At 41.0% G+C, this 14,809-nt stretch overlaps 2 protein-coding genes across 2 annotated transcripts in view; both read right to left on the bottom strand.

Moving 5' to 3' along the window:
- Position 1: 1 nt before the first annotated feature.
- On the bottom strand, positions 2-5,389 carry LOC129109032 (uncharacterized). Its single transcript, XM_054620950.1, has 8 exons — positions 5,094-5,389; positions 4,969-4,986; positions 4,311-4,374; positions 4,180-4,223; positions 3,956-4,106; positions 3,713-3,826; positions 2,804-2,871; positions 2-1,662 (listed from the first exon to the last, which is right to left on the bottom strand). Exons 1-8 carry the CDS (start codon positions 5,316-5,318, stop codon positions 1,639-1,641), a joined length of 708 nt encoding a protein of 235 aa, XP_054476925.1. The 5' UTR covers positions 5,319-5,389; the 3' UTR covers positions 2-1,638.
- Positions 5,390-11,016: 5,627 nt separating this feature from the next.
- mettl25b (methyltransferase like 25B) overlaps positions 11,017-14,809 on the bottom strand; it is a 7,885-nt gene continuing 4,092 nt past the window's right edge. The window contains 4 exon segments of the mRNA XM_054620912.1: positions 11,017-12,140; positions 12,229-12,413; positions 13,611-14,301; positions 14,304-14,340. Of these exon segments, the coding sequence (XP_054476887.1) occupies positions 12,052-12,140; positions 12,229-12,413; positions 13,611-14,301; positions 14,304-14,340 (1,002 nt within the window). The 3' untranslated portion in view covers positions 11,017-12,051.

Below are 14,809 nucleotides of genomic sequence, written 5' to 3'. Positions count from 1 at the left end.
GACACAATAAATTGACTTGACTTGACTTGAGGTATGAGGCGGAGAACTTGGAACATCTGAAAAAGGCGGGCGAGAATGTAGCTTCTAAGGTTCGAGCAATGTGAGGATTATTGCATCCGATAGCGGATAAGATTTTGGCAGGCTCTTTATGCAGAAGATATGTGAGAGCAATGTTATGGATTTGGTTAGATAGTAAGGATGGTTGGAGGCCTGGCTCCGGTTACCGCATGAGAGTTTAGAGAACAGAGTTTCTGTGAAGGCTGTTACGGTGCCAGACGGAATATTTGGACATTGACGTTCCGATTTCATCCAAATAGATCGTTGTTGGATGGGGTTATTGAGATAAAAAGTACGCTCAATATGAGTTGAGTGGATGCCCGATGTTGCTCCTATATTGTTAAGTTAGCTAGCAGGTGTTTATGGATAAGAGGAAGTAGCGTGGTTGAGGAGTGATCCTGCCTGAAATTCTGCTATGTAGCTTCATTATACTCAAGCTTGGCCCCGTAGGAGAGATGTGTAGGTGTGACCAGCATAACGCCATAAACTAACCTTCAGAATGAGGAGGGATTGTAATGATCAGTAAACTTTTATCTCATATTCATGAACTACTTTATTGCCTTTGTACAAGCACTGAATGAGCAACCTTGCCTCGGAGCAGATATTTTAAAGAGACATAAAGATCTGACAATTCCTTTTATTGATAATAAACAGCTAACAAAAGTCCATATATGCTGTTTAAATAATTAACTATAACAAATATCTAACTAATGTTACGTGGCATAAAATTATTATTATTATTAAGTATTGTAACACATTTGTTTAATTCAGCTCATTATTTTATATTTCATTCTACTTATTTCCATAACAATCATGACAAAAGATTATGACGATGCTTTGTTATGATAATATCTTTTTTTTTGAAGCAGTGAATGCAGATTTAAGAAGATCTAGATTTTCCTCCAAATTTGGGCACACCAGTAATGTGCCCATATATATGAACTATATGAATATGTATTATTGTTATTTTGATAGACAATGTATTTTGTTGTTTTTTGGTCTAGAAACAAATATTTTCTAGTAACTTTTTGAAAACTGCACGTTAACTTTGTATAGCTTCTGATCTTTTTTTCTGTTTATGTCCCACAATTTAAAAAAGGTGAATCTCGAGTGAACTCGATTCAAATATGTAAATGATATTCATGTAATCAGATATAAAACTTTGTTTTACCAGTATATGAATGATGTACAATGTAAACTTTTTGACAGTTTTTAATCACTTATATCATTTAACTTCAAAGCTTTTAATAGAAATACAGATGCAACAGACCATCATCACTACGTGATATGTAATTTTTTGATTATAATAAAGCAAAACGTAAAAAAGTTGTATGATCATTTCATCTGAGTATTTCTTATGTAAGTGAGAGGAAACGAGTCAAATGTGATTTGAAAATACTCGAGCACACACATAAAGAATGACAAAATATAAACTTCAGACATCGATCATAAATCTTCATGAACTTTAACAATGGAAATGTCTTAATGAGTATGAGGAAATGATCAATTATGACCACATATTTGGTCCCTGCAGCTCAGAACAGATTCTCTCAGAATTTCTCTCCTTCTCCTGTTTGATCCTCAGATTATCGCTGCTTTCATGAACTGAAAAGAGAGAAAAATATATATTATTAAGAGCGTTATAACCAATAAACTGTTCAAATAAATAGGAAAATTAAAATGTGTTTAAATTCTTAGAATATGACTCTGGAATGGAGTCCATGATGAGGACATTCACTGGCCTCTTTCAGTCTGATAAACACTTATCACTGACTACCAATCAGGTTGGAGCATTGTGGAGATAGTTAACGAGCAGGTATATAACTAGCAGGTGTTTAACTAGCAGGTGTTTAATGAGCAGGTGTTTAACTAGCAGGTGTTTAACAAGCAGGGGTTTAATGAGCAGGTGTTTAACGAGCAGGTGTTTAACTAGCAGGTGTTTAACGAGCAGGTGTTTAACTAGCTGATGTTTAACTAGCAGGTGTTTAACTAGCAGGTGTTTAACTAGCAGGTGTTTAACTAGCAGGTGTTTAACTAGCTGGAGTTTAACTAGCTGGAGTTTTAGTTGTTCTGCAGTTGAAGACGCGGTTCATAAGGAGTTTCTATGTGTATGTGCATCTCTTACTGTCAAACCTTTCTATTATTACTGTTTCTTTTATTATCTGTTATTTGAAGGCTGATAATGTTCAGTATGCTGAAAAATGACATTTTAATGTCAGTTTAAATAAGAAACATAGTGAATATGAATGAATATGTTATATTTGTCATTGCTGCGATACGATGGAGTAAAAGAAGCTTCCATGTGTGGTCAGGGGAACCTATTAATTTAATATTGATTATGTCTTATATATACATTGTGTGTATGTGGAGATTTGCTGGTATTTATTAACTTTAAGTCTCTACAGGGAACTTTAAATTTGTGTTGATTTTGGCGGTCCCTGTGGACGAAAGTGGTAGTGTTTCTGAGCACCAGACTCCCTTTAGAAAACCTCTCATTTTACAATTAGATAATGCCTCAATCGCAAATTAACGTTTCAGAAAACTTGTAATACAAAAAACAAGTCAAAAAATAGTCTTAATGTAGGTAAGTAAGATTGTTTATTGTAACATATAGATGCTTTTCAGTAGTTTAATGATACTATTGTGTACTTTACATCTTTTTATTTATGGGTTCACATACAAGTAAATAATCAGCATTAAGGACCGTTTCTTAATGAACGTATTTAATGAAAACATTTAAACTCACCTGCTTGAAAGAGAAGCTGGCGACTTTGCAGTCACACGGCAAACTCAGCAGATGAGTCTGGAAACGCTCTGAGACAGGAAGCAAATATTAATATTTCCCAAAACGTTTTAGACTTCTTCTGTAAATGTTCAGAATCTGCTGTATACCAAAATAACAATAATTATAACAAGAAGTCTCCTCATGTTAATCTACAATCATGAATTAATTCATCATGTTTGATAAAGAGAAACAAAACAGTAAAGATGGTGAAATACTTAGTTAGGTTTAGTAAAGATGGTGAAATACTTAGTTAGGTTTAATAAAGATGGTGAAATACTTAGTTAGGTTTAGTAAAGATGGTGAAATACTTAGTTAGGTTTAGATAAAGATGGTGAAATACTTAGTTAGGTTTAGTAAAGATGGTGAAATAGTTAGGTTTTATGGTGAAATACTTAGTTAGGTTTAGTAAAGATGGTGAAATACTTAGTTAGGTTTAGTAAAGATGGTGAAATACTTAGTTAGGTTTAGATAAAGATGGTGAAATACTTAGTTAGGTTTAGTAAAGATGGTGAAATACTTAGTTAGGTTTAGTAAAGATGGTGAAATACTTAGTTAGGTTTAGTAAAGATGGTGAAATACTTAGTTAGGTTTCGTTAAAGATTGTCGTTTGGGGTTAAATAACTACGGAAGTGCAAAATATAATGATGTATAGATGTATTGATGTATTGATGGATAGATGGATAGATGGATTGATAGATTGATGGATAGATGTATTGATGGATTGATGTATTGATGGATTGATAGATTAGATGTATTGATTGATAGATTGATGGATAGATGTATTGATGGATTGATGGATTGATGGATAGATGTATTGATGGATTGATGGATGGATGGATGGATAGATGGATAGATGGATGGATAGATTACCTCTGAGGATCTGAAGTTTCGTCAGGACCGCCATATACTCGTCGTAGTCGATCCCGCCTGTGGAGCGGTTCTCGTTCCACAAAACTCTGAAGGTTTCATCGTCTAAATTGAATTCTGCAAGATGAAGACAATAACAGATGAGAAGCTTATCCACAAATGAATCGAGACCACTCCGTCAGTTAATGCCTCCTTAAATAATGTCGAGGTAACTTCTAGGCTGCTTTAAAGATAATGATGTATTACCGCGGAGAGCCAGAGCCTTTTTCATTTGGGTTTTGATGACGGAGGGGGGGTTCCTCTTCTCGTAGCTCTCCACATACTCCCTCCTGAGAACAGCCACGTAGTGCTCCAGTTTGAAGACCTCCACCACGTCCAGGTCTCCGGTCTTGTCTGCCTGAAAGTGCTGGTTAAAGAGCTATGAACACTAAGCAGATGAACAGAACCAGCAGTGAAGTTGCAAAGGATACGTCCATGAGAGTCAACAGCAGGCGGGCTGTCTTGAGACTCAGCGCTAAATAGGGGAGAATAAATATTTAAGGAAACTTCTCATTCAGATGATTAGATAGTGATGTTAAAATTAAAAGGAAAATAATCTGACTTTTGCCACGAACGGAGTAGCCTCCGGCAATCAGCTTGGCGAGAAGTTGTTCAGCATTTAACACCTGTTGGAAACAAGGACAAATAAAGTTAGATGAACGAAGATCTGCAAACATGCAATAACTTGCTAATTTTAAAGGTGAAATACAATAATTCCAATGTACGTTTGAATGCTAGTAAAATATTAGCATTTTATGTGTTCCAGGACTAATATCCCAGCTGCTGGTAGAGTCTTTTTGTGTCAAGGGTCAAGTTTTTGACCTTTAGAAGCAATGTTTTTACAGCGCTCAGCGATAAAGATTAAACCCAATGAGCTTTTCTATGATGTGACAAGAGCATGGACAAGTGGCTTTGGTGTGCATGACGTCTCTCATATAGCTGCTGGCTAGTTATCTAGCTAGCTTGCTAATTCCACCATGCTTTCATGCTACACTGGTCACAGAAAATGAGCCAAATAAAATTGTCACTTATCTGGTAATAGTAATTTGCTTTCCTACACTGTGAGAAGAGTGTTTGGATGATGCAGTGTTTGTTCATTTTTACTTATTTAGCACATGGCTTGTTGGCTGGCTAGCTTATGAATTCCACCATGCTTTCATGCTACAATGGTTACAGAATATGAGAATAAATGGTATATTTTGAGAAAACAACACACTTACGTCAGACCCGCTGTCTTCCTGTGAAAGAGAAAGAAAAGGGTGTCATGTGAAGATAGATTAGCATCAGAGAAATCTGATCATTTCCATTGTCACACTTCTTCCAATTCCCTTTTTCCATTACTTACCGCTATACATCTTTCCTCTGGGAACGAGTTGCACTGCAGCTCATTCGGCCAGGAAACGCCGATGCCCGTCATCAAACCCTCACAGCCCTGCTTGGCCCTCTCGCAGAAAGACCTGCAGGGCCGCTGCACTTCCCCCGCCAAACACTGGGGGGCGTACACCATGCACACGAACAGGCGTATGTCCACCGAGCACATCGTTTGCACCAACACGTTGAAAAAGGACATCTTCGCAACTGCCTCTCTCTGACTCGTGTGTCCCAGGAGGTTTGGAGTGATGGTCTGGTTGTAGGACAGGCCCTGGCACATCGGGATGGTGATCGGCTCACAGATCCCTCCTCTGCTGCCCACTCCGAACTATAACGAGACACACCTGGAGGCTGTCACTCACAGTCCAGCTCCCTTCGGACAGGCTTGTGTGGCCTTTTTTTATTTTATTTTACTTTGGCGACACCTTTGGTGAAATACTGTCATTGCAAAATGTTTGGACTGTTTGCCTTTGGCAGACAAGAGTTTAGAGTACGTTTTTTTCTATAACGCCTTACTAAAAATATGAGATTGGTCTGATTGCAGCAGGGGCAGAGATCATTGGTTTACACAGAACAGGAAATGAACGCCCCTCAAACATTGACTTTTGAATTTTACCATTATGTGTGACATGTGGGGCAAACTAAGCGAACACATTTTCTAATGTTACATTGCCATTTGTAAATTTATCAACAATCAGAAGTAAGTCACAAAAGGTTGCAAACCCCTTGTAGTAAACATCTGTACATCTTCATTCTGGAGTGGAAACAAGAGCAGACTCACGTGTTCACAGGACTCTGTGGTAAACTGCTCACATCTGAGGGCTTCTGGCCACTGGAAGCCAAACTTGTTCATCAGGGATTCACAGCCGGACCTTGCATGCTCGCAGACCGTTCTGCAGGGACGCCGCGGCATTCCCGACACACACTCGGGGGTGTAGACGGAGCACAAGAAAGGCTTCAGGTGAGTGGAGCAACCCACTTTTACAAGCGGGTAAAACTGATTTATTTCCTGTCCTGCCTCCTCCTGAGTTTTGTGGCCCAGAACGTTTGGCAGGACGGTGTCGGTGTAGGACAGGTCTCTGCAGAGAGGGATGGTGATTGGCTGACATGATGCAGGGGATGTTTGAGTGAAACCGAAGCCTAGAGCCTGAAAGAACAGAAAAACAAATCGAACACAAACCTTGTGCTGGTAGTGCATTTTTTTTTAAAGGTGACTTTATTCAGTAATAATTTGTCTTTGGTAAAATTGTAGTTATAAGTTATTATGTCATAATGTCACACGAGAGGAGCTGGTTGAACCGAACGCCCCTTAAGGATGCATTCACACAAAATCAGGCGTTGCAGTGAAGCCTTGAGTTTGTCGATTTTACCATGCCATCTTGGATTTAAGCATCCCCTGCTTTATGGTCTGTTTGACTCTAAATGGAGCATCATTTACTAAATGAACATCATGCTGTATTGAAGAAGACTTGAAACTAGAGATTGAGACCATAAACTCATGTTTACAATGTTTACTGAGGGAATAAATCAAGAGAGAAGTAGAGTCATTTTCTCATAGACTTCTATACAATCTGACTTATTTTTGCAACCGACAGAGTTGCCCCTGCTGAGCAGTAGAGAGAATGCAGGTTTTAAGACAACAGAACCGCAGGCAAGATGGCTACGATCAAAAACCAAGATGGTGACGGCCAAAATGCCAAACTCAAGGCTTCAAACTATATTCCACAAACGGTAACGGTGACTACGTCCACTTCTTATATACAGTCTATGGTCTGTTGGCTGCTTCAGGAGCCATTTTAGCTTTTTGCTAATATTACTGTTTTCTTTAAATGTGCTCCAATATATATATATTAGTATTAAAAACTTCTAAGACATAAACCTCATTTTAAACATCTGAAAAGTCAGAATAAATAGCAGACTCACGTGTTCACAGGACTCTGTGGTAAACGCCTCACACCTGAGGGCTTCTGGCCACTGGAGGCCGACCCTGCTCATCAGGGATTCACAGCCGAGCCGAGCCTTCTCGCAGAACGTTCTGCAGGGAGGTCGAGGCGTTCCCGACACACACTTGGGAGTGTACACGGAGCACAAGAAAGGCTTCAGTTGAGGGGAGCACCCGACTTGTATAAACGGCGCAAACATCTGTAGAGCCATTCCTACGTGCTCCTGAGTCGCGTGGCCCAGAACGTTGGGCATGACGGTGTCGGTGTAAGACAAGTCTCTGCAGATAGGGACGGTGATTGGCTGACATGATGCAGGAGTTGGTTGAGGCACACTGGTGGTGACTTGACCCTGGAAGAACAGAAACATAAACCAGTGATGTCCATATAATCATTTCAGATGCCGTTGTGCTGTGACCTTATAAACAGCATGACCCCTCACCCCAACCACAACCAACATGAGTGCTGGAAGGAGTATTGAGACCTTTTACTGAAGTAGAAGTAGTCATACAACATGTAAAAAACAACAACATTACAAGTAAAAGTCCTGCATTTAAAATCGTACTCAATTAAAAGTATTGGCATCAAAAAGAACTTAATCAAAAGTAAAAGTACTCCTTATGCAAAATGCCCCCTGCAGAGTGTTATATATACACAGTAGTCTTTGAACATTACTGGAAAATTATTATCAATGCTTTTATGTAAGCAGTATAATATCAAAGTAGGGCTAATTTGAACCAATTAAAAAGATGCTCAAAAATTCTGGAAAAAACCCCTGCATCTTTCAATTCACAATCCCAAGTCATAAACTCAAGACAAATCGTTCACCGAACACGGTGGCATACACGATCAACTGCAAGCTAAATAAATAAACAAATAACGTAGTATTTGTGTTGCGAAACATGCTCGAACGACGTTGTAGCTGCTGTTTCCATTCATTTGATTTGTGCATTTCAGAAGTCTTACCGTACGGTCATAAAATGTCTCAAAAAGTCACATTTATTTAATTCATTTACTTTTAAGGTATAGTGTTTTGGATCTGGCACCATCTAGTGGTGATGCTGAAGATTGCAACCAACTGAAACTTCTCCCGTGTGCCAAGCGTGTGGGAGAAAAACAATGGCCAGCGTGAAAACACGCTTTCTAATCTGCGAAACGATCCCCTCTAAATTTCGAGATGATGGCTTGCTTAATGAGGAATATATATCCACGCAGGATTCACTAGTTGTTCATTTAAAGATGATTAGGAGACTTTCCATACCAGCATCAATGAGCCGTCATGTTTTCCCAATCAGATGCACTGGGATGGATTTAAATGAGAAGTTGGGGATACAGATTCAGAATTATCGCCTTTCGTCTTACAACGAGTTGCAGCATAACTCTCTGCAAATATAAAAGAGAATAAGTGTGTTTGTGTTCTTGTTCGGGTAAAATTGGGTCATTCAATGTGTGGGGTGTACATATAAACTGGATGTACAGCCTTTGTGACGGTTGTTGGGTATATAAAAAGAGAAAAGGATAAAATTATTAACATAAAAAGCAACTGTGACTGACGCATCTTAAATGCCAGGAGAGAAACCTGGCTGGCACCCCTGACAAAACCACATCTCAGTTAAACTGTCACAACTTTTTCCCAAAATGACAAACTAGTTCTGTACAAAAATACAAACAACAAATCAAATTTCAAACACAGGAGATGATTTCCTCATTAGTTCATACGAACCTGCACACAGTTGGACACTGGTAAAGTTTCACACCGGAGCCTCGTCGGCCAGAGCAACCTCTTGGCCTTGAAGGCGGACTCGCAGTCCGTCTTGACCTTCTCACAGAGAGCTCTGCACGGCTTCATCCGGCTGTTCTCCTCGGAGCCACATTCGGGCACGACGACCCGACACATGAGCGTGGCCACGTTCGGCGAGCAGGCGGTCTCCACCATCTGACCCGTCTGCTGCAGGTTGAAGCCCGTCGCTCCGGTCGGATACGGGGTCGTGGTGTATCCCAAACCTTGACAAAAGCTGGATGTTACTGGCTTGCAGTTGGCCCTGCTGTGTGCCCGCTGAGGAGACAGCAGCAAGCCCAAAACCACCAAGACCAAATGCTCCATGGCTCTCAAGTGATCGCCAAAACTGTCCCGTGCTTTTAAACAAAGCTGTAGGAGGGTTTGAGACCAGGGTGTCTCTGCTGCTCTGCGTAGGAGGTGGAGTAGGAGTCCACGAATGGAGTCTCTACAAACAAGGCACTGATTTAGGACCACTGCTAAGGTCACATATCAATAAGATGCTCAACACAAAATGAGCAACAAACTGGTCCCAGAGCAGCAGCAGCCCCATTCTGAGAATCAAGTCAACATCTGGTTGTGATTGTGTGATTTACTGTGTAACCTAGACGGGGGGGGGGGGTTCTTTTTTTCAAAGGCTGGCACAATAAACCTAACTTCTGGCTGAAAAAGTATTTCAACACTAAAAAGAGAACTTTGTGTCCAGTTCCCTTGAGCTCTGATTTCAGTAAACAAAAGGCTCCATGATGTTTTACCGTAAACAGGATTAATTGATTTCAGGCTGAACCAATAAAACAGAAATGGAAGAGAAAGATGTTGTCTCTCTGTTGAAAGATTCTTCACTGCATTCCACATAGCATACTTTTTTGTTTGTACACTCCAAGCAACTCAGAGAAAAGATCATTGAAAAGTATAAGTCAGGAGATGGCTACAAAAAGATTTCCAACTCACTGGACATCCCACAGAGTTCAGTTAAATCCATCATTAAGAAATGGAAGGAGTATGGCACTTGTTTAAATCTGCCTAGAGCTGGCCGTCCTCACAAACTGAGTGACCGGGCCAGAAGCAGACTGGTGAGGGAGGCCACCAAGACCCCTACACCACTCTGAAGGAGTTAAAGCTTCAGTGGCTCAGATGGGAGAGACTGTACATACAACAACTGTTGCCCGGTCGAAGCTGTATGGGAGAGTGGCAAAGAGAAAGCCACTGTTGAGCTCATATGAAATCTCGCCTGGAATTGGCCCAAAGACATGTGGGAAACTCCAAGGTCAATTGGAAGAAGGTTCTTTGGTCTGATGAGACAAAAAATGAGCTTTTTGGCCATCAGACTAGACGCTATGTTTGGAGAACACCAAACACTGCACATCACCACAAACACACCATCTCCACCGTGGAGCATGGTGGTGGCAGCATCATGCTCTGGAGGCTTCTCAGCAGCCCTGGAAGGCTTGTAAAGGTAGAGGGGAACATGAATGCAGAAAAATATCACCAAATCCTGGAGGATAATCTGACTCAGTCTGCAAGAGAACTACGACTTGGGAGAAGATTTATTTTCCACAAGACAACGACCCCAAGCATACAGCAAAAGCTACACAGAAATGGTTCAAAGACAACAAGGTGAATGTTCTGGAGTGGCCGAGTCAAAGCCCAGATCTCAATCCAATCGAGAATTTGTGAAAAGAGCTGTTCACGCCCGATCCCCGAGCAGCCTGACAGAGCTTGAGCTGTTCTGCGAGGAAGAATGGAGAAAGATTGCAGTGTCCAGATGTGCCAGCCTGACTGAGACATATCCACACAGACTCAGTGCTGTGATTCAGCCAAAGGTGCATCTGCTAAATACTGACCTGAAGGGGCTGAATAATTATGCAATCATTTACTTTACCTTCTATATTTTTAATTAATTGACATTATTTTGTAAAAATCTGTTTTCACTTTTGATATTTGCAAATTCTTGTCAAAAAAGCCAAATTATATTGACCATGATTTCATGTATAAAAGCAACAAAAGGGTGACACATCCAAGGGGGTGAATACTTTTTACAGGCATTGTACTTAGTATTTTTCTGGCTTAATAAGTAGTATTTAAGGATGGGTTTAGTATTGGAACGCCCAGCTTGTCTCCCTTTTCAAAGACTCCTGATTCAAAAGACAATACTTTGAGGACGCCTGTAGTCAGATATCAGAGACTTTAATACAAATAAAAGCTTAACCACAGTGAATTAAATGAATGCATTTAATGACAGAAAGATCAAAGATGTGTAGCAGAATAGGACTTGTGTAACCGACAAAGTAGTCCTTATAAGAATCAGGTAAATGTAACCGAAAGGTATCAGTAATTATATTCAGTATTTCTATGAGTTTATTGCTAGCTGTGTGGCTGTAGAGATGGAGATGCAAAACGTCCGTTGTTTGGTCAATCCAACACATAATCCCAGAATTGAACATTTAAAAAACAAACTATTTGGTCCATACTTGAACATCCAGAAACTTGAATCATCACAAGTTAATGGAAGCAGAATTTAGGGTCCACTTAGGTGCAGCGAGACGCTTTAGAGCTTCACAGTTTCAGCTCGTTCACGTGTCACAGTGAAGCTGCCAACCTGAAGTGTTCCACTGCAGGAAAACACGTGTTCTCCTTCAGGCAAAACAAATAAAAGGGGTCTGCAAAAAAGTGTTAAAAGCTGCATTCTCTCTCCTGTCCATCAGGGGGCGACTCCTCTGGTTGTATAGAAGTCTATGAGAAAATGACTCTACTTCTCTCTTGATTTATTCCCTCAGTAAACATTGTAAACATGAGTTTATGGTCTCAATCTCTAGTTTCAAGTCTTCTTCAATACAGCATGATGTTCATTTCGTAAATGATGCTCCATTTAGAGTCAAACAGACCATAAAGCAGGGGATGCTTTAGGGCGGGGCTACACACTGATTGACAGGTCCACACCAGAGACGTATACGGCGTCTCTACGTCCTCCTCAGTCCAAATATGGTCACTTCCTGTTTACTGGCTGCAAAATAAACACATGGCGATGGGGTGACGTCACGATGACTACGTCCACTTCTTATACACAGTCTATGTGCAGGCTGCACCTTGCCGATCATCTGGCAGGTTTTTCAGCATTAACGCTCATTATTCTTTAAAAACAGGGGCTAAAATCAAGACTGAGGGTTTCTTTTGTTGTTTAAAAGAGTAAAAAGTGCGACTTTCCCCACTAAAGACTAATGAGCGTTGGACTTCATAGCCACCAGCACAAAGTTTCTTGGAGAGAAGTTTGGATCGAAGAGAGGAACCAGCTGGCTGTCCACACCTGCAAGAGAGACGAGGCTTCAGTTCCAGCTGGTGGAAGGAATGAAATGTATGATTTATTATTCTTTAACAGTCATCCAGCGGCTCACCGTTCTCCTGCAGGTAGATCATCCTGTCCAGCAGCACCAGCGTCTCCACCACAGGAGCCAGCAGCAGGGCCAGGCTGAAGTAGACCACCACCCTGCCCTGCTGCTTCAACATGGCCTCCACCCGCTCCGGGTCCAGAGGCAACCCGGGGGGCAGGCCGACCCGGGCCAGACCCAGACGGGCGTACCTGAGAGGGAGGAGGACGTTACCGTTAAACGTCTTCATTAAAGGGCTTCATGGACTCAGTTCTGATTTCCTTACTCAGCAAATGGACTTATTTTGTGTCAAATTTTTGATTTCAATAAAAAAGTAGCTGTGTAATAAGCGGGATAATGTACATTATGGTTTATTTATCTACATTATTTTAGCTGCTGAGTCATTTCAGTGAAACTGTTATTTTTTCCAGTGTGCCGTGTTCAACAAACTTTGACCTTGTGTGATTAAAATACATTAATAAATGTACATTTACTCAAACACAGACATTTATTTAGGAACCCAATAAGCATGTAAATGAGAATGATGCATTCAAAACGTCAAAGTAAAATACTTAGAAATAATTTGATTTGAAGTTCTATAAAATGATTTGTGTCTCAAAATGATGAGTTATTATTTTAATTAAAAAAAGGTTTCAAATGAACTCTGTTACTTTATTTACCAATAAGTCTGTCTCTCAATGAACATGTTGTCTCCTTTAATATTTACAGTTTATCTTAGAGATGACTCTCTGTTATTTAAATAACATTTAATAACAAACTATTTATTGATTGATTGTTTAGTCTGTTAAAATTACTTGTTTTGTCTGACCAACAGTTCAAATTCACAAAATATGTTAATACTATATATTTAAATATTCAATCTACAATTATATAAAATAGAGAAAAGCTAAATTCTTGATAAATATTTCTGGATATTATAAACAATGAATAGACTAATTGTTTCAGACCTATTTAAAACACAGCCATGACTAAATATATTGTTAACAAGTTATTAATAGTGTTTGATTTAAATTCAAAGCAGATGTATCTTTAGTTTGGAGGGAATGGTTTATATTTTTTTTCATATTTAATCTCATTATTATCTACCAAAGATGTTCCTTATTGTAAGTGTTTTGGTAACATTTTATAAAAAGATGTTAAATCTTAAGAACAAATTTAAACCAAAGTATGGTTTACATTTCGTACTCCCTTTCCATTTGAAAGTGCTTTCATCATTTCAAGTGTTGATGTTAAATGTTATTTAAATAACACAAGAAAAACACATTAATAAAGGTTTTTTGGGGGGTTTGCATTTTTGGACGGCTTAAGACTTTACCAACACTTTCTGTTCTGAAGGACAAAGTGCACTTCATGGACCCATTAGGCCTGTTGAACTGGTGCCCACTCACTCTGTGAACGGCAGTAGGTGGGCTTTCTTTATGGTCTGGATTCCGGCCCTCCGCAGATCCGGCCTCACGTCTGCGATGAAGGTCTCCAGCGTCGCCCGGTAACAGTGCGTCCTCAGCGCCTCGCCTCCCTCCCGGAGCCTCCGCCCATAATCCTCCACTGCATGACACGCCCCCTCCCTCGCCTTATAGGACAGCCGATGCCCCGGCAGCCCCCCCACCCAGGAGCTCATCGGGTAGCCGAACTCCGAGGGTACCGGGTTCTGGTCTGGTGTTTGGGCGGCTGCTACCAGACCTGGAGGGGCGGGGTTTTCTTTGGTGGTGATTTTCATGTAGCAGCACGCCACGGAGGTGATGCCGCGCACATGTGGGCAGTGGACGAAGTGGCGGAGGAGGGTGGCACTGAGGTCACCGCAGGCGTGGAGACCGGTGAGGACGAAGTCTGGATGGCCTCGCTCAGGACCTGCACCCTCCTGACAGACTCTCTGGACGCAGGAGTTTTCAGCAGATTCAGAGTTCGATGGAGTCTGGACCGCATGAGAACAGGAGCCGTCAACATGCTCAGAGCCACGCGGCCTCTTTCTGCTGGGTCCAGATGGAGTCGGGGGACTTTCGTTGACACAATCTGCAGCACTCAGTTGCTTGATGAAGGCCTCCCATGATGCTTTGGGGTTTACCCACCCGGCTACGTGTCGGGAGACAAATGTGATGCCGGGACCAGAGAGGAGGTGTTCTAGGAGGAAGAAAGATGATAATCAACTGGCATTGCAAACAAAAAAAAACTTCAAAGTTTGGAACCTTTTAGTGAAGAAATATGACGCTTAAAAAAGTGATTTTTCATTGAGTGTTGGTTTTGTTTGTCCCTGTGGACTAAAGTGGTAGTGTTTCTGAGCACCAGAGTCCCTTTAGAAAATCTGTCATTTTACTGCAGCAGGGTCTGACAGTCTGACCCGCTCAGTCCTGGTTCTGGTTCTCCCGTGCCTCCCTTCCCTCTATCTGGGTCCGTCCACGGTGGACTGGTCTCTGCTGGATCTGGGTCTGTCCACGGTGGACTGGTCTCTGCTGGATCTGGGTCTGTCCACGGTGGACTGGTCTCTGCTGGAGTCTGGTCTGAAGGAGTTTCTGGTGAACCTTCATGATCTCATCTGGTTTCTCCAGAATCCGACCCGGTGGCTCCGATGACGAGCTTTAAGAATAACTTT

The sequence above is a fragment of the Anoplopoma fimbria genome, chromosome 20, assembly GCF_027596085.1.
Source record: "Anoplopoma fimbria isolate UVic2021 breed Golden Eagle Sablefish chromosome 20, Afim_UVic_2022, whole genome shotgun sequence".
NCBI lineage: Eukaryota > Metazoa > Chordata > Actinopteri > Perciformes > Anoplopomatidae > Anoplopoma > Anoplopoma fimbria.
This window is presented reverse-complemented; position numbering and strand designations above follow the sequence as displayed.

Bases quoted from the DNA above. Each gene is read 5' to 3' on its own strand.
- LOC129109032 (XM_054620950.1), bottom strand. From the start codon at position 5,318: ATGTCCTTTTTCAACGTGTTGGTGCAAACGATGTGCTCGGTGGACATA. The intron at 4,107-4,179 runs GTATCCTTTGCA...CAGCACTTTCAG, and splicing joins TGCTGTTGACTCTCATGGAC to GCAGACAAGACCGGAGACCT. The intron at 2,872-3,712 runs GTAATCTATCCA...TTCCTGTCTCAG, and splicing joins GAAACTTCAGATCCTCAGAG to AGCGTTTCCAGACTCATCTG.